The sequence below is a fragment of the Sphaerodactylus townsendi genome, linkage group LG15 (assembly GCF_021028975.2).
Source record: "Sphaerodactylus townsendi isolate TG3544 linkage group LG15, MPM_Stown_v2.3, whole genome shotgun sequence".
In the NCBI taxonomy this organism is placed as follows: Eukaryota; Metazoa; Chordata; class Lepidosauria; order Squamata; family Sphaerodactylidae; genus Sphaerodactylus; species Sphaerodactylus townsendi.
This window is the reverse complement of record NC_059439.1, coordinates 4,635,386-4,655,592: the sequence shown is the minus strand read 5'-3', so window position 1 is coordinate 4,655,592 and position 20,207 is coordinate 4,635,386. Positions and strand designations below refer to the sequence as shown.

The 20,207-nt window shown below is 47.2% G+C and overlaps 1 protein-coding gene across 2 annotated transcripts in view; it reads right to left on the bottom strand.

Moving 5' to 3' along the window:
• The window catches only part of DNAJC7 (DnaJ heat shock protein family (Hsp40) member C7), a 43,686-nt gene extending 23,710 nt beyond the window's left edge, over positions 1 to 19,976 (bottom strand). The window contains exons 1-2 of one of the 2 annotated variants that reach the window (XM_048517262.1): positions 19,769 to 19,976; positions 1,315 to 1,403 (exon numbers count right to left, since the gene is read on the bottom strand). In XM_048517262.1, the coding sequence (XP_048373219.1) occupies positions 1,315 to 1,403; positions 19,769 to 19,884 (205 nt within the window). In that variant the 5' untranslated portion in view covers positions 19,885 to 19,976. The remainder of the gene's footprint in view (positions 1 to 1,314; positions 1,404 to 19,768) is intronic. The other variant, XM_048517263.1, reaches the window with a different exon arrangement.
• Between the last annotated feature and the right edge of the window lie 231 nt (positions 19,977 to 20,207).

Here is a 20,207-nt window from a genome sequence, read left to right as displayed (position 1 = left end):
TCCACTCCAACCGCTGAAAGCAAAACTGGATCCTGGAAGACGACTTGGGAAGTAGGAAGAGGTTCCCAAATTGTTCTGTACTCCTTTGGGTTTTTGGATAAAACTTAACAGAAAAATCCCCAGGAGAAGAAAAGCAGAAAAATAGAAAACAGGAGACAGGTGGTCAAGTCCTGCCTGGGGAAACGTGAAGGTTTTTTTTTTAAAATAGGAGGGACCATCACTTAGTTGTAGAACATATATCTGCATGAAGAAGGTCCCCGGTTCAACCACAGTTGAATGATTTCAAACAGCAAGGCTTGGGAAAGAACCTTTTTCTGCCAGGAACATGAGAGAGCCACTGAGAATTAAAGACCAATGCTCACACTAAGGCACTGTTGGATATTTGTGAGCATTATTAATTTGCAGATCTTAATGCTAATATTGTTCCTGATGGACTTAATGGAACAGGAGAAAGATTATCAGTTTAAGAAAGATAGATCAGTTTAGAGGAAAGATAGATCAGTTTAGAAAACAAAGCAACCCCCAAAAGTAATAATTTCCTTTTCCCTTAGTAAATCCAAGTTGCAGTCCCTTCTCTTCACCAGGGTGGCAAGAAGATGTTATCTCACACAGCTTAAGCATTTTCAAGGTGTTCTCCCAAAGAAGGAGTTGGCAATTCAGTTCTTAAGACTGATGACATCGGGATTCCAACTCCATGATTTAATTGCAGCGCCCTGGGGAAGCTGAAAAACAGCTCGACACAAATGCACCACAAAGATATGTGTGTATGTATATTAGCCTATCACATTAATATAATAGCCCGATTCTTGCGAGGCAAACTACAAGCAAAGACTGAAAGGGGGAATGCACTGAATACACCTGCATTATGGGCTTCTCTGTGCCCCGTTCAGTTGGGACTGCCTGCTGCTATGCACAAACTTCACTGCTTTTGTGTGAGCATGTTGTGCGCTACAGTAGAAACATGAGGTCTTAGTGAAGATGAAACAAGGCCTTTGTGACCAACACCAGGGTTCAGGCAAAGCTCTGAATCTCCTGTCACTGAGCCAAGCCAGCCTGAGAAAGAACCCCTTCTAGGACAGCCAGGGTGGCACAAAAGTTAGTGCTGGACTACCCCTGAAGATATCCAGAATCAAATCCTTGCTCTGCGATAATGGCTGACCTTGGACCAATCACATTCTCCCAATCAAACCTACGTCTCAAAGTTGTGGTGAGGATACACAGAGGAGAGCCATGAACCCTGAACAGTCCATGAAGGAAAGCCAAATGATGATGTAACCAATGTCAATCAAACTCTCCCGTCCCCCAGGTTCTCACCTATGGCTTTTGTATAATAGTTATATGCTTCATTGTAGTCTTTCTTGGCGTAAAAGGCATTTCCCTGCTCCTTGAAGGACTCTGCCTCTCTGAAAGAAAAGAAGACATTACAGCTGGTAACAGGTAACAGAAACCAGGACAAAGACATAGAAATCAACAGGACAGGGAACATATGATCACAAAAGCTATAAAGGACAAAGGAACCCCCACCCCAATACAGGCCACCTGGCTGTAGCTATCCTTAATGTACACCCTCCTTGTTCAGTGAAAAAACGTCAAGACTCCAGAGAGCTGTTTGCATTTAAGCAACTGACAACTTTAGGTTTGGGCAGGGCTCCTATCTGTGATTATTACATCATGCAAAAATCAAACAAACTGGTATACATTTCTAACACAGAAATCTCACCAAGGCATGGACAGTTTACCTATAAGCAGTCACTCAAGGGTTTACTTCTTTATTTTATAGGTTGCCTGTCCACATAACCAGCTCAGGGCGGCTGACCACACCTGATTAGCATACAAATTATTAAAACAATCTAATAACTTCACAAGAAACCTCTTCATACCAGAGCACCATTAAACTACATTTGTGGGGGAGTAACGTTATCAAATTAACCTACAACCCCCTATAATTCAAAGCATTCATACATTCATTAATAGGAAAAGGAAAAAGGAAGGGAAAGGGAAGTGAGCTAGGCGTCCCTAGAACATTAAGGAAACTTCTTAGTCTGTTAATCAAATGGATTTGAGTCAATTAAATTCACGTATATTTGCAGATGAATAAAGATAGCTGTGACAATAAAGGTATGCTTTGGTTTTAGCAGAATTAGTAATCAGATCTCCCACCCTTCACCCTTCATATACCTGCCCTAATTGGGACGTCTTTTGGTTGCTTTCCTCTGGCACCAACAATCTGAGAAATCTCACTGAATCTGTTATATACAAGGAAATTACCAACATAGGCCTACCAAAGCGGAACTGATCTTGAATACAATGTTTCCAGGATATTGCTGGAAGGATCTGCCAAGTAAGAGGGGAAACCCAAACAGGCTTCTCTCAAAATTAGGAAGACAGCCAAATATTTGCATTCCAGCTGAAGAGTAGTATCTGTTTACATTTCAAGAGTCTTTGGTGCACTTTTATGCTTACCCTTCTGTATAAAACATTTACAAGATGCCCTTTGGGGAGGAGGAAGTGGCCCTGAACGCACAGGAAATGGAAACATTGCTCACCTCCTTCCTCTGCGAACTGAAATTTCGCCAGTGTTATTCTAGGCCTAGACGCCTGCATCCCCCAAAGAAAAAGACAAGAATAGCTGCCCCAGATTTTAAAAGTAAAGTGTGCACAAGAGGACTGATTTTAAATCTAGGCAATTTAGATCACCCCCACCCCCACCCCAAGAAAGAGGCAATTTTAAGTTACTGATTTAATCCAGGTTTGCATGTGGCTTGCTGTAACAAAACATACTGTCCTGCAATTAAAGGTAAGATCTGCATGACGCAGGACAGGGGGCCTCTACCTGTAAGTGCTGCTGGAATTTTGAGGAATGGTCGCATGCGATGTCACCCCATTGGTCAGTCATGACCTGGTGCTTGCACAAGAGACTACTTTTACCTAATAGGAGCCGTCACAAAATGGCTGCCATGGAGGTAGGACAAATCTCCAAAAGCAGACAACTCTATCACAAGCAATCTCCTACATCAAAGGCAGATGCTTCTGAATAAGAACTCCTTGCACAGTTCTTGGGTTCTCTTCCTGTATCAAGGAAGTGGAGGAAATCTGCTTGCTTTGGGACAGCGAGGCAGTTTGATTCCAATTTCCAAAAGGGGAAGGTTTGCACCTGTACGGCCGGAGGGGGAAGGTCGCCACACCCAGAGACCAAAGCAGGGACACGGGGCTGTGACACACCTGGCCAAGATAAGCTTAATTCTTCTTTAGTCAGGCTGCTGCTAGGAAGCAACCCAAGAGCCCGCTTCCCTTTTCCTGCTCAATTCAAGACCATCTGGATTTTATCCTCAAGATTCAGGTAAACGCGTGCCAAGGAATACACTGACAGGTGACATACTGGCAGGAGTACACACAGACACTGACACAGGGGCATAAGCCCAAGCCTCTGTTCATGTAATCCACAAGTCTTTGGCACAGTAGAATTTGTATGTGCTTCGAGGCAGCTGAACAGCTCCGAGGATTCCCCCTAAGTATGCAGAACCCCCTAGTCAAGCAGTTCTTTTGGTAGCCCCGTTTTACTGTCCTACTAACAGAGCATGAATTTCAATAGTAAAAATGGAACAAAGGCAGCCGGGGGGGGGGGGGTTTGTGAGGAGCTTCCGTAAGAAGAAACAGTGCATGTCTTCCCTTGACCCAGATCTCTCTTCAAGACATCATAAAGTGTTATAAGAGCTGTTAAAAGAGACGGAGTGCTGTACTGGTTAGGAGCGGTAGACTCTTATTTGATGAACTGGGTTCATTTCTCCACTCCTACATGTGAAGACTGCTGAGTGACCTTGAGTTAACCCCGTTCTCTCCAAACTCTCTCAGCCCCACCTATTTCACAAGGTGTCTGTTGTGGGGAGAGGAAGGGAAGGCGTTTGTAAGTTGCTCTGAGATTCCTCCCAGTTGAGAAAAGCGGGGTGTAAACCCAAATGCCTCTTCTAGATGGACTTCCACTCCGACTCCGCTTCCTTCTCCTTTCCTTTAACATCTACTCCACTGCTCTCAGCATTTTGCGCCTCCTACGAAATGCTCAAGTCCTCATCAGGTGGTTTTCAGTCTATCTGCACCTTTTTCTTTTTAAAAAGTGCAAAGCTGTTTTTCTGTATCGCGGAGAGTTCCCTCGACATGCAAAAATTCCAGGCTGGCCAGTAAGTGGGGAGAGGCCAGGATACTGAGCGCTTCGAAATTTGTCACCTGCTTACATGCTCTTAACAAAATAATACCTTACAAGCCCACTAGAGATGGGAGGGACTCCAAATTAAGGAGATGTTTGGCTGCTTCCTCTGCTTGAAGAAATTAAATTAGTAGGGGAGAGGAAAAGGAACTGAATGCTGGCTATAGGGTTTCCACAGGATACTGTGAGGGCTGTCTGTTGCTGAACCAACTTTCAAGTGCCAGAAAGGTTTCCATTTTAACACCTAAAGCAGGGGTGTCCAACTCTGGTGCCCCAGATGTTCATGGACTACGATTCCCACCAGCCCCTGCCAGCATGGCCAATTGAACACATTTCCTGCCTCTCTTCACTTTGCGCCTCTTTGTTTTCCTCTGCACTTCAAATCCCAGCTGTGTGTCTTGCCCATTTCCCCCTATAGGGCAAGGACTCCTTCCCGAGAACTGGGCATTCAGCTGGGAAATACCTGGAGATTTTGGAGATGGAACCTGGGGAGGGCAGGGTTTGGGGAGGGGAGGGACTTCAGCAGGGTATGATGCCATAGAGCAGGGGTGTCCAACTCTGGCGCCCCAGTTGTTCATGGACTACAATCCCCATCAGTCCCCGCCAGAATGGCCAACTGTCTGATGGGAATCATAGTCCACGAACATCTGGGGCACCAGACTTGGACGCCCCTGGCCTAAAGCATGCTCTGGCTAAGCTGGTACTCCAGTTTGCAGCTACTGAACCAAAAGCCTGCCCCCGGCAGCCAAAGCAGATGGCTCCCTGCTAGTTTCTTCAGTGGGGCCAAAATGCGGCACAGAACATCGCCCCTCCCCGCCCCGCCAACAGCTAAGCAGAAGCCACTGTCCAGCAGACAATACAAGCTATGTTAGGAAAGCCCCTTACGAGAAAATGCAGCACAAAAGAGAGCAGTGTTGGGGTGTGTTAAGATGGTTTTAACCTCATTCCGGCCCCAGTGGCGGCCACCGCCTCTCTGCCTCCTCTCACTAGAATGGGGCAGTTCATCACCTCCAAACACAATGGGTCCGAAGAATGTTTCTGCTCTGGGAAGGAGGGGGCTCGTGGAGGACAAGACCATGATACATGCAGCTCACGCTGACGGCAGCCAATCCGCTTGAGCTCCAACTGCTGACGATCACCCTTCCCTACATTTGATCCAATGGACGGGGTGGGGGGAGAGAATGTGCTTGCAATACACAGATCCAACTGGGCAGCCTAAGAGCAAAATATGATGTAACTTTGCGAAGGCAACCATTCCTCGCAGCTAAAATACTAGAGGTTTAAGAGCACCACGGTCTGGTGGAAACGCTCATCTAACAGCACAGGAGTGCAATGACAGATACCGACCCTTGTTTGTTTCACTAGTCATACCTTCAAGAGATTTCAAATTTAAGGGGCAATGCACAAGCAACGTATTGGGAATCCAGGTGACTGCACTGGAATCAATTCTTTTTATCATTAGAGATCACAGACTGCTAATGCTGGTTACTTTTTTTCTTCATTAGTTCCTCTCCAACTGATTTTTGTTTAACTGAAGACCTCTTTGACCCCCAAAGCCAACAAGCAAATGCCTATACTTTTTATAAGGTGGAAAGATTAAGAAGAGTAGTAGTAGTAGTAGTAGTAGTAGTAGTAGTAGTAGTTTGGATTTATACCCCACCTTTCTCTCCTGTAAAGGAGACTCAATGTGGCTTATAAGCTCCTTCCCCTTCCTCTCCCCACAACAGACACCTTGTGAGGTAAGTGGGGCTGAGAGAGTTCTGAAGAACTGTGACTAGCCCAAGGTCACCGCAGGAGTGGGGAAACACATCTGGTTCACCAGGGAAGCCTCTGCCACTGAGGTGGAGGAGTGGGGAATCAAACCCGGTTCTTCAGATTAGAATTCACCTGCTCTTAACCACTGCACTACGTGGCCCTCTTAAGCAAACAAGATTCTCGGGGTTTATAAAGAGAGAGGGGCCTGGTCTCCCAGTGAGCAAGATGGGCTTTACACTGTTCCACAGGACTGTGCCAACTCCTGTGGCAAAGGATGCCAGTCACTCGAGACTGTTTGAGCAGGCTGGCTCGCATACTGAGATATGGGGCAGACTGCAAAATTAAAACAGCCTAGGAAAAAGTCTGCATAAGCGGCTCCGAAGGGACTACAAGTCAGCACTTGACGGACCACTCAGCTCACCCCTGACCAGTGGCGCTGACGACAGGCACTGGCTTCCTCGGCTTCCTCCAAACCCTCCAATAGTAGGGTTAACCTTCCTCCTAACCCTCCAATAGTAGTGGCAGAGCAGAAGGGACACGGTGGGATGATGCTTGAAGGGGTGCAGCCATAGCAAAACAAAACAGAACTCCAGTGTCACCATAAAGGGCAATGACATTTATTCTGGAGTGACAGCTAATTCGGAAGAATGTAGTTAGTCTTTAAAACAGTGATGGCGAACCTTTTCGAGACCGAGTGCCCAAATTGCAACCCAAAACCCACACATTTATCGCAAAGTGCCAACACAGCGATTTAACGTGAAGACTGAGGTTTTAGTTTAGAAAAAACAGTTGGCTCGGAGGCGTGCGTTACTCGGGAGTAAGCTTGGTGGTAGCCAGCGGCTTTGCTTTGAAGCAACCGTGCAACTCTTCCAACAGGTGAATCACAACCCTAGGAGGGTTTACTCAGAAGCAAGCCCCATTGCCAGCAACCGAGCTTACTCCCAGGTAAAGGATTGCGCTTTAGTTCTTCGCATGAAAATCAGTGGGGTTTAACAGCGCTTAACAGGATTAACTACACTGCCTCCCCAAAACTAGGTCTTAGATTCAATGCTAATAATCAAGCCCAGAGGCCCAGGCCAGCCGAGATGGGGAGGGGCAACTCTGTTTGCGTGTGCCCACAGAGAGGGCTCTGAGTGCCACCCCTGGCACCCGTGCCATAGGTTCGCCACCACTGCTTTAAAAGATGCCAGTGGGCTTCCGCTTTGTGCTACTGGCCAGGTCTGAACTGGGTAGCCACTGCAGCACCACCAGAGCTTGGTGACCTTGGCTGGTTTGCTTGTGACCTCCAGGGGCTCTTCCAGGCTTTGGCCCACGGGGAAATCTCTTGCAAATTAAACACCTCTCTCTATATGCCCAGCTTGGCAAAAAGCTGTGAGCGTCTGACGTTAGCACCCACAGCAACAACTCCCTGCCAAACCTTTCATAATCTGGAAGGAGACTGACATAAAAACAAGAAGCAAAGCTTAGTGCCTGCAATTTATTGTGCTTAAAAATATGCAGGGGTGTGTGTGTCTCAGAATGGAACATGTGGAAGAAGAGGAGGAGAGTTTGGATTTATACCCTGCTTTTATCTCCTGTAGAGTCTCAACGCAGCTTAGAAACTCCTTCCATTCCTCTCTCCACAACAGACACCTTGTGAGGAAAGTGGGGCTGAGAGAGTTCTGAGAAAACTGTGGCTGGCCCAGGTCATCCAGCAGGCTTCATGTGGAGGAGCGGGGAAACCAACCCTGGTTCTCCAGATCGAAGTCCACTGCTCTACCCCACGCTGTGAGAAGTGGTGCAAACCAGAAATACACCACGCTGCTTAGGTGCAAACCAGAAATAGGAGAGAATGTGATGTGTCTCCATTTGTACCACTGCTCTAACAATAAACTGCCTGGTCTTCTGTGGATGCAATGGGGTCATGCAAAGACAAGGCAAGCATCTCTGCCTCCTTGGGAGACTCCTCGATACAAAGACAAAGAAAAAAACATGACTTTGTAAATGAACCAAAAAGGGAAAAAGCACACAAACGGTATGCAGAGGACTAAATAAACAGAAGGGGTGGAATTTTTAGAATCAGTAACTGGGGGATACTAGCTTGGATCCAGCGATGCACAAGCAGAAACATGAAATGGATTTAGTGTGGTTCTGGAGCATATTATAGTGCTCTGAAACTGCATACAATCTTGTGTAAGTAGGAACACAAGCAAGGATACAATAATTTTGATTTACCACAAGCAGCTACAGTGGTCTTTTTCTTATGTTTCTACTTGCACAAGAGTTCTAATGCAAGCAGAAATTTTGCCCTGGGTTGAACCTAAAGCAGCGATGGCGAACCTTTCCGAGATCGAGTGCCCAAATTGCAACCCAAAACCCACTTATTTATCGCAAAGTGCCAACACGGCAATTTAACCTGAATACTGAGGTTTTCGTTTAGAAAAAACGGTTGACTCAGAGGTGTGTGTTACTTGTGAGTAAACTTGGTGGTAGTCGATGGCTTTGCTTTGAAGTAACCGTGCAACTCTTCCAACAGGTGAATCACGACCCTAGAAGGGTTTACTCAGAAGCGAGCCTCATTGCCAGCAACCGAGCTTACTCCCAGGTAAAGGATCGCGCTTTAGTTCTTCGCATGAAAATCAGTGGGGTTTAATAGCGCTTAACAGGGTTACCTACACTGCTTTCCCCAAACTAGGTGTTAGGTTTAATGCTAATAATCGAGCCCAGCGGCCCAGGCCAGCCTAGATGTGTGTGTGTGTGTGGGGGGGGGGCAACTCTGTTTGTGCGTGCCCACAGAGAGGGCTTTGAGTGCCACCTCTGGCACCTGTGCCATAGGTTTTCCATCACTGACCTAAAGGAACGGGAGAATAAGTCCCTGAGCAAGACTCCAGTGGCAGAGAGAGACTGGGATTCAATATCTTTGCTGGGATTTCTTATGAGCCCATAGTAGCCCAATACAACGAAGGTGGGGTGGGGTGTGTGTGTGTGACAACCTAGCTGCTTACCTAATCCCACCCACTGACAACTGAACTGGTAACTTCCTGGCCTCCAACTCATTCCATAACCACTACGTTAAACCACCCTAAAAGCATAAGATAAAAAGCTCATGCAGGGTAGCACAAATAAGTCCAGAATGCATTTCCCCGCCTGCTTCTCTCTGCCTGCCAGCACCAATTGGAGTCAGTCGTTTGTTGTCAGTTAGAAAGGAAGAAAAAACAAAACAGGATGCAGCCACTTTACACAAAGTCCACAATGCCTATCTGAAGGGACCAGGAGAAGAACCCCTTCTGGAAGTATCAGTAGGCCGGGGAAAGGCAGAAGGGTTAGTTTGTGAGCAAGGAAAATTAACAGTAGCTCTCAACCTTCCTATTTACAGGGAACACTGTCCGCACTGTGATGTTTGCAGAGGAATCCCAGCATGCTGAAGAGGATATTGGACCATGTCCTGGATGAACTCTGCAAACTCCAAATCACCCCCAGTGGTTCTAACCGTTATCCCATGTGAACTGGGCGTATGCTACAGAACAGGGCAATGCCAGCAGTGATGAACAAGCTGTTTTTCAGGAAGGCTCACCCATCCTGACAGATCTCCTCACTGAGGAAACCTCTTGCAAGTTTCTAAGGAACACAACCTGAAAGCTACAGTGCTATGTGTTTTCATCTGCCATTGCTCTGCCTGGCTTTAGTTTCCTTTGGGCGCGGGAAGCACAGTACATTTTGCATGGATCCAAGAAAACGTAAATTGGGGGGTCTGGAGACTTTTAGGTCAAACACCTCAATTGAACAGGCGTCGGGTCTGCTGCATTTCATCAGTATGAAGACACACACAGGCACACAACAGAGGGGGGTTTTCAAAGCCAGAACTGTACTTGTTTACTAAGGGCTGATTGCCACAACAAGGGGAAAAATGCAATCTCCTGTTATCCCGAGTGATTGTTTCTGCTCCGAACAGATGCCACAGCCTGAATGAGGTCATTCTATAGGGCCCGTGCTGATGTAGGCTGCGCTCCCCACTTGCTACTTTTGAAGCTGGAGAAAGAATCTGGCTTGGCTAAAAATACAAGCCCTCTTCCTGAATGAGTCCCTTTGTCAGGCGAGGAGTTGGCGCCCCGCTTCAGTGAACCCGGGGAAGGGCTGGACAGAATTACAAGAAGAGCCCAAGCAGTCTCCACCCACCACCAAGCTCTAGGATGATGCACAGCTGAGCTTGGGAGGACCCTGGGTCTGCCACACATTTCCATCCACCACCAGCAAGGCAGCAGGTACAAGGAAAGCTCAACCACCATTCCCTGCTCTCTAGCCAGATGGACCAGCATATACAAAGGCCCCTTCCGCACACACAAAATAATGCGTTTTCAAACCACTTTCACAACTGTTTGCAAGTGGATTTTGCCATTCCGCACAGCTTCAAAGAGCACTGAAAGCAGTTTGAAAGTGCATTATTCTGCATGTGCGGAATGAGCCAAACACAGAACTCCTACAAGTCATTTTGAAGGCCCAGAGACAACCAAGGAGCTTTGGCCAAAGGTTTGGCTTGCAAGCAGTACCTGGCTCCTTACAGACTGGCTCTTAACAGAATAAGGGGTGGGTCTGCTTAGGCACAAACCGTTAATAGCAAAATACACACTAGTTTGGAAAATAAAGAAATGAAGGTCAGTCCAGCTGAACTCCATTTTTTCAACGCTTAAAGCTTGCAAGTTTTTGTGGTGATGGAAAGTGGCTTATGACGATCCCGCAGGGTTTTCAAGATGTTTTAGGTGGGTTGCTATTGCCTGCCTCTCCATGAGCCGAGAGTACGGAGAGAACTGGGACTGACCCGAGGTCACCCAGTAGGCTGCATGTAGAGGAATGAGTAATTGAACCCAGTTCTCCCAATTAGGGTCTGCCGCTCTTAGCCACTCTACTGTGCTGACTTCCCTGCAAGTTTCTAGCTCAAGATCAATCTCAAGGGCTGACAAGGTCTCTTGGACACCCGTCAATCAGAAAGATCACTGCACATGTTAAAGCAGGAGAACATGCACTGGCCTTTGCAGGCAGGTCCCCATCAGGAGAAATCCGTGTGCGGCAAGATCACCAGCGGTCTGATCATTAGGACTCATTTGTGGTCAATAAAGTGTCCCATAGAAGCAGCGGATCTTGCTTGCTTTGCTTAATTTTATACAGCTTACAGAATGAAGATTTTCCTGATGCAGAATTTTGACTTTCACACCACAGTGCACACTCAGACGCAGGTTAAGACCTCATGGAATTAGACAGAGGAGCCCAAAGTGCATTCCAGATACCCTGGGGTCTCCCAGTTATAGGGGAGAAGCTCTGTTAGTGACCACCTGCTATGATTCTTTTCCTGTCCTTTAAAATTGCCAGGAAGTGTTGGATGTGCTCCAGGTCACATTCTCAGCTCAAGAGGGCAACTGTGAGGCCCAGAGCTCTGGCTAGTCCCCTGCATGAACCCGGCAAGTGATCTATAATACGTCCCAGGATCCTCTGCAACGCACAAAAGCTCCTCTGCAGAAGAATCAGTGCGGACAAAAGTTCCCTGAACACTGATGCTGCCCACAACCTTTCCAAGCCACTAAAACTTGACTGAACCCCAGCTGAGGAGCAAGTAAAAGTGAACCCACACTGTGTTGTCGAAGGCTTTCACAGCCAGAATCACAAGGGTGTTGTGTGGTTTCCGGGCTGTATGGCTGTGTTCTAGTAGCATTTACTCTTGACGTTTTGCCTGCAACTGTGGCTGGTGTCTTCAGAGGATCCAGCCACAGATGCAGGCGAAACGTCAGGAGAAAATGCTACTAGAACACGGCCATACAGCCTGGAAACCACACAACACCACAGTGAACCCACAATGCTTCATGCCAGGGACCTCACACTGCCTATCATTCATTGGTACCCCATCTTTCTACCCAGTGGGAACCCAAAGCAGCGTACATCATACTCTCTCCTCTGTTTTATCCTCAAAATAGCTCTGTGAAGTTAGGCTGAAAAGATATGATTGGCCCAAGATCGCAAAGCAAGCTTCCATGGTATCAATGGCAATTTGAACCCGTCTCTCTCCCAGTTCCTAGAAGAAGAAGAAGAGTTTGGATTTATATCCCCCCTTTCTTTCCTGCAGGAGACTCAAAGAGGCTTACAATCTCCTTGCCCTTCCCCCCACACAACACCCTGTGAGGTAGGTGGGGCTGAGAGAGCGCCGAGAAGCTGTGACTAGCCCAAGGTCACCCAGCTGGTGTGTGTGGGAGTGCACAGGCTAATCTGAATTCCCCAGATAAGCCTCCACAGCTCAAGTGGCAGAGCGGGGAATCAAACCCGGTTCCTCCAGATTAGATACACGCGCTCTTAACCTCCTACGCCACTGCTGCTCCTAGTCTAACATTCTTAATCACTACCTCACTCTGGCTCTCCAGCTCTGAATTCTTTTTTCTCCTGAGCTTCTCAGACTTTCCCCCTGGAATGTTATATGTACGACTGGCATGGGGCAGCCTGGCTCCCTCCTTGCAGTGACAGTTCAATGACGAGTTAATGTGCGAGGGACATGAACTGCTGCAAAGCGGGAGAATGGGCCCTGTAAGAACGGTCTGTCTGGAGATGATCTGTATGTCTCCTCCAGCCCCAACTATACAAAGCAGATCAAATGGCACACAATGCAGTTATTGTGGCACCCTGGGGAAATATTCACCTTTCCCATAGTGCCCTCCAGTGTTCAATGAGGGCACAGAAGAGCCAACGGCATCAGGACAACAAAGGACTGCAGAACTGGAACCAGAAATAAGACTGCGTTCCTGGCACTCTGCTTGCCCTTAAAGGTACCGTTGTGAGCAGGTCAAGATATTTTATTGAATCTCAGCCGCAGCCTGTTGCCCTGTCACAAATTCTGTACATTTTGGTTCCCCTTTCCAAGGAAACAAACCATTAGAGGTCCATGAAGTGCATTCCCAAGCTAAATTAAGTCTGGCCAGGGGAATTCCTTGGCTTAGATTCTCCCACCAAACGCCCTCCCCCTCCCCCGGTTCTTCTCTCAAGACACCTTTAGAGCTGTCTGCCAGGGAGCAGGGGTCAAGCTATACCTTGTATAGCTTGGGCCCTAGTGCCTTGGGGACAGAACTGGGCAGGCGCCAAGACCCAAGTGGAGCATTGTAGAACAAATACGGTCCAGGAAATGGTGGATGAATTCACAAATCTCCTTTCATCTTTACCCTGAACAGGGCATAGCAAATGCATTTTGTACAACAGCTGGGGAAAAGAACAGTTCTTTACCACCATCCTAGTCCATACTATCTTTGGGGGAAAAGTGGTTAAAAGATCCCATCCAGGTAGCTGGAGTGCAGAGGAAGCTGGGAGTGTGGAAATTACTACTACTTTTAACTGTAACAGCAGCTTCCACGGCGGTCTACTGCGGTCAGGAAGGGCTCCCAACACAGCCAAACTTCAGTGAGTTTCCAGAGCTCCAAAATTTGCCACAAGTAGGGACAGAACACCAGACAGAATGGCCTTATGCTAAGAGACAAGAGATTACTTCATCTGGGCTCCTCAGTGGATCCTGCTCTTGGGCTGTACTCACCAGATGCTTTTGAATCCTACTTCCCCTCTCCATACATTGCAGGAGTTGCCAGATTATCAACTTTTAGGATTACAGCGAATCTCCCAGAATTACAGATATCAGATCCCCTGAAGAAAACAACTGCCTTGGAAGGTGGACTCCATGGCATCAAATCGAGCTGGGGTCCTTCTCCCTAAAACTTGGCCTTCCCAGGCTCCACTCCCCAAATCCCCAGGAATTTCCCAATCTGAACCTGGCAGCCCATGTTTATCCTGTGATATGTTAAATGGCACGCAGAAGGGCTGGAGAGATGGGCTGACGCCAATCAGGAAAGGATTTTCTCTCAACTACAATCAATGAACGGAATCTTGGAGCACTCTGCCTCCCCCGAAGGATCCTGTTCGGTACACCTGCTTGCCTGCACCAGAGATAACATGCATTCCTCTGCTTAGGGTTTTGCGTGTTCATTGCCATGCTGAGCTCCTTGGGGGAGGGGTAGGAAAATTAATTTGTGTGCAAACAGATGGCCTAACAGCATACAGGACACAAATCTGTGTCAGTGAATTAGACCATGTTCCTGCCTGTGCCTTTAGACCTCAAGACTTGGCTCTTGATATTCTATGCAATGGGCTCGCTTTTCAAACATAATCTGACCAAATGGTTCACTAAATTCAGTGCACAACTCAATTTGATTTGTTATCATGTATCAAACATTAGACATAATAAAGTAAATACCAGAAACTGAGACACATAGGAATGTTTTGCTCTCACACAATGTTAGGTTGCATTAAAAGCACCAATCCGTTATTTAGTAGGACTAAACACAAGGCGCGGTCCTAATTCAATCTCCCACGACACTTGCTATGTTGGTGGAATTATCCTACAGAAACCAGACTGTGTAGTGGTTAAAAGTGGTAGACACTGATCTAGAGAACTGGGTTTGGTTCCCTACTCTTCCACATGAAGCCTATTGGGTGACCCTGGGCCTGTCACAAGTTCTCTCAGAACTCTCTAAGCCCATGCAGAGGCAGGCAATGGCAACCCATCTCCAAATGGTCTCTTTCCTTGAAAACAAGGTCACCATAGGCCAGTTGTGACTGGACGGCACTTTCTACCACCCCCACCCCCCTAAGGCTGTGGCGTTGGGAATGTCCTTGCATATGGCTAAAATTAATTTTGCAAGTGTCTGAACTCTGTCATGTGTTAAACTAGTAACAGAATCAGCACACAGATGACTGCATGACTACAGTCTCTCTTACTGCCAAAATTGTTCAGACCTTCTATTTGTGTCATAGTGAATTCCACAAACAGGGTGACGCTGGCAATACGAAGTGATACAGAAATCCTAAAGAGAGTTGGGCACTTCTATGCCCACTGACTTTCATGAACTCAGAAAGTAGTAATTGTGCTTCAGATCACTAACAGTTCAGAAAAAAAACCCTGTACGTTATTCTAATGGTTGTCCTGAGGTCTTGGAGTATGCTATTCTTTGAACATTTAATTGCATTTCTGATGCACAAAGTACTTTCCCTATCATCAAACAGTAAGCCTAGCCACCTTCAAACATCTGATGAAAGACTGTGAGTCCTGGCACCTTTCTTATGTATGCTGGAACAACAGCCTTCTCCTCCAAAACAATATACATACAGACTTCTAAAGTCTAGAATAGGGGTCTGCAACCTGCGGCTCTCCAGATGTTCATGGACTACAATTCCCATCAGCCAATTGGCCATGCTGGCAGGGGCTGATGGGAATTGTAGTCCATTAACATCTGGAGAGCCGCAGGTTGCAGACCCCTATTCTAGACTTTAGAAGTCTGTATGTATATTGTTTTGGAGGAGAAGGCTGTTGTTCCAGCATACATAAGAAAGGTGCCAGGACTCACAGTCTTTCATCAGATGTTTGAAGGTGGCTAGGCAGGGGCTGACGGGATTTGTAGCCCATGAACATCTGGAGAGCCGCAGGTTGCAGACCCCTGGTCTAGAACATGAGAATTTTGAGAGAGAGAGATTCACCTTAGCCAATTGTCAACTATCACTACCTCCAGTTGAACGTGTTAGGTCTTGAATGGCCCTGTGAATGGTGACTGACACAGTTCTGCTGCTATAAGGGCTGCAACTCGTGGAAAGCTGCTTCTAACTCCATGTTATGCTACCAAGAAGTCCACACTAATTCAAGAAAATATTCCTCTTCTAGATGCTGTTCAGATCCATACATCTAGCTCCTCCCTGAAACCACCACTAAATGATGAAACACAACATGCAGAAAAGATCGATGGCAGGGAGAGGAGCGACCAGAACACATATGAGACAGCAGCATAGCAGACCATCTTAAGGGGGACGGGCAGTTCTCCACCCAGCAGCATAATTCGGGGCTAGCTGCATGGGAGACAGGTACAGGTACAATACGATCTCCACTCCCCCACCTTTTTGGTGGCACACCTAAATCATCTCAGATTGACACTGGGTGTTTTTTTCAGTATTCACAGAGCTTCATGACTTCTGATGATCAAATTGCTTTTCAGGATGACCTCAGTCAGGGTGACAGAGATGACTTGCCAGCTCTCTGACCTCCCACATGCGCTACTACTCTGACACTCATTATTTATTGCCCAAATCAGCTGTACCCAGATGCCATGTCGTAGCCAGCTCTGTCAGTCCCCTGCTTTGGATCTGACTCTCCCTCAACAGCTGTAACCATCTCAATGGACTCCCTCTTCTCTACTGTTGATATTTGTGGGAATATCTTAATGGAAACTGATCTTATTCGCCACCTGTGTTTTAATTGTTGTTATTATAGTTTTACGTTGACTGCATCATAAATGTTGGAAGCTGCCCTGAGCCCACAAGGGGAAGGGCAGCATATAAATATAATAAAATAAATATCTAACTGATATACCAAACCCGCCACGGGGTCACAGCAAGTAACCCGTCTAGCTCAGCCAGATCAGGATATTTAAGGAAGGACAGCAGAATGCTCTGTTCCTGGTTCTTCCCTTTCATTATGTTTATTAGCAATGGCCAATGCACTGCCAGGAGCTCTAGGCACCCTGGCAAATTGTGTGATGATATTGATGATGATATGTGATATTAGTATGTGTGTGGGGAAATTCACGCTTTCTGCAGAGATGTCTTCTTTCCCCCCCACCTTACCTATGCTGTTATCTGTTTTGTTAGCAGTGGCAGAGTGTTTTGAGGGTTCTGAGAGCCTGGCAGTTATTTAATTTTTTAAAAAAAAATTATTAGAAAGAAACAAACTTTAAAATACAGAATTGAATATAGAAACAAGGTCACAAAATACAGAAACAAATAACAATGATATTAGTGAGCATATTGATTCTTAATAGAGAGAGTAAGAGAAAAGAAGAAGAAAAGACAAATATGGTAGTTATTAATGGACATTATTCATAGTCTGCCCTTCTAAAAAAATAATTTGAAGGGGCAGATACTGACCACAACTATCGTGAACATGGTGAGCAATATGTACGTGATACTTGAGGGCTGAGTGTAGGTTCGGTCAAGCTTTGCCATTTTCGCCGGTATGGTTTTCAAACTAACTTTTTTCAGCGTATCCTTTCCATACTGCGTGGTCTGCTAATGACTTCATGTGCACCCACAATGCAACCCTGACATGTTGCAGAGGACTGCAGACAGCCAGCACGGCACAGCAATTTGAGTGTTAGAATAAGATCTCGGAGACCTGATCTGGGATCAGGTTCAAATCCCCACAGTGTCATGGAAACTTTCTGGGAGGCCTTGGACCAGTCACACACTCTCAGCCTAACCTACTTTACAGGTTCTTTGTGAAGATAAAATGGAGGAGATGAGAATGAGGTAAACTACTACCAGTTCCCATTGAGGAAAGGGGTGGGGCATAAATGAAGAAAATAAGCAATCACATCAACCCAGCCACTAGCCCGTGCCGACATACAGCAAGGGAAGACAAGTTACGCTGTTTTCCTGGGGAACTTGCTCATCTTTATTGGTCTTCTCATTGAGAGAGCTTTGATATATACAACCATGCTAGCCGAATACCTGATCAAACAGTCTGTATTTCCAGCGGCTGGAGATAGAGATCTCTCTGGCCCCATTTCTCTCCCCCCCCACCCCAATATCTCAGAATCGCTATTCCCAAATATGTCCCTTACCTCGTGCTGGCAACCTGGAGGAAAACTGGCAATTCTTGTGGGATGAGGAAGGAAGGCAGGCAGGCAGGCAGGCAGGCTTCAGTCCTGAGGCCATCAACCTAGGCCTGCTGCTCCTTTAGCACAATAAGCTCTACTTTGCAGGACGGAAACTCAAATCCACCTCCACCCCAAGTTGCAGAGCACTCTGAGTGCAAATCACTCTCTTGACCCCTAACTCCATTTCCCCAGAGTTTCCTTGAGGATAATCTCCTCCTTTCTCATTACCAGCTTCTGAAGGGTTAAGAAGCCCAACCAGCAAGGGCAGGATGGCTATGTTGTTGTTATTTACAGCTAGTGAATGCAATAAGCAAGAAACCCAAAATATTATTTTGAGCAACAGCAGCACCACAAAACCACACCTTACTCCAAAGGCTCCCCCTCCCTTCTCCTTCAGCCAGCCACCGACCCAGTCAGGCCTTCCAGAAGTAAGGAAGTTCACACCCCCAGACAAGTCACTGACTGCTGAGCTATTATCACCAGGCCTTCCTTTACCGCTACCTGAGGGCAAGGAAGAAAACAGATTGCAGCTGAACTACAGTGAATCAGCCTCAGTTTTGCCTCAAAGTTCCCTAAAGCTAGCATTTTCTCGACTTGCAAAAGGGAACAGTTATCTAGCTTGGATGAAACCAGTCAAGACTACTTCTAATGAATTCCAAGTTTCTGGCAAAGAATCCTATACCATAAGAGACTCCATATCAAAATCTGGACCAAGTCCTTCCAATAGAGGCCTTAAGAAGAACCTGTCTCATGTCTGTATCATCCCTTTGCTCTACTTCAGTGGTTCTCAACCTGCGGGTCGGGACCCCTTTGTGGGTCAAATGACCCTTTCACAGGGATTGCCTATGACTCTGCATCAGTGTTCTCCATCTGTAAAATGGATAAATATTAGGGTTGGGGGTCACCACAACATGAACTGTATTAAAGGGTCATGCCATTAGGAAGGTTGAGAACCACTGCTCTACTTCTTATGACCTCCCATCAAAGGGATAGATTTCTGTCCCAGCCCAAGAAACAAATGCAGTTTTTGAGATTTTACTTATTGATTCTCTCCAGTTTCAGAGGAGCATGCCTATTATATTGGTTGTGGTAGAACAGAAGCAGGATAATGCTGCTTGTTTGCTTCCTAGAGGCATCAAGTTGACCACTGTGTGATCAGAATGCTGAATTGCGGTGCTGTGTGGTTTCCGGGCTGTATGGCTGTGTTCTAGCAGCATTCTCTCCTGACGTTTCGCCTGCATCTGTGGCTGGCATCTTCAGCGGAAGATCCTCTAAAGAGAGAAAGCTGCTAGAACACGGCCGTACAGCCCGGAAACCACAAAGCACCCCAGCGGTTCCGGCCGTGAAAGCCTTTGACAATAGAATGCTGAATGTGATGGGCCTTTGGCCTGAGGCTGTTCTTATGATTCATTTAATCAGGAATACCAGGGATCTAGGATTTCCTCGTGCAAAACAGATGCTCCAGCAGAATCAGGGCTTCCTGGGCTATATGTGCCTCCGCACCAGTTACTTCAAAGATATGCTGCCCTGCATGCTGACTCCACACAGCTCCTGTTTCTCGGCTGTAACTTCCCAGCATATACTGTTTCAGAAAACTACCACCATTGAACACAGACCCTCCACCAAGATCCCCTTCTCTGTGACCAGCAGAACTGGCTACTTCACAGGTGCACTGCCCCTGAGCAACGTCTCCAGTTTCCCTTCCTCCTCAATATACTCAGTGTCAGTTTAGATAAATTGCCCCTGAGCATGGAGTCTCCACATAGCTCCCCTTGTTCCACAACATGTGCAACACTAGCTACTTCAGAGGTCCAGTGCACCAGAACACAGCTCCCTTTCCTCCATAACATATTCAGTGCCAAGTTACTTCAGAGATACACTGCCCCTGGCATGGAAGGCTCTTCTACACAGTTCTCACTCATGAACTTCAACTCTCTATACCCTCATTCATGAGTCCCATGAACAATCTAACCAATCACAGCCACTCATGCGCAGTGACTTTTGTCTGTCCTAAAACTAGGGTCCGCTCCCCCCCGCCCAGCCCCCCGCCCTTTGTGGCCCCAGAAGAGCCCCTCCCCCCTCAGCCACTATGACGGATGGGCGGGACTTCTACCTGCGCGTGCCCGCGTCCTCGTCCTCGCCGCTGAACATTCCCGGCGCTTCGGGGCGCGGCACGGAGGCCGCCGCGGGAGACATGATCACGTCGCAATCACCGCCCGCCGCCGCCATCTTGCTTCCTCACCGCCGCAACCCGCGGCCGCCAAGCCGGGAAGAGAGGCACGGAGAGAAAGAGAGAAGGGGGCCGGAAGTACTGTAGAGCACTTCCGGAGAGAGAGGGGAGAGCCAGAAGGGCCACTTCCGTCTTGGGGAGTCAACGAGAGGGAGAAGTTGAGTCCGCCAAGAGGGGCGATGCTGGAGTCCGCCTGCCTTGAGAGGAGGGGAAGCTGGAAAAGCTACTGTTGTTGGTCTTTCAGACGCCTGCGGAGTTTTGTTTTGTGTTGCTTGTGGTGCCGTACAGAAAGGCGAGGGGCAAATGCTAAAAACATTGCCCC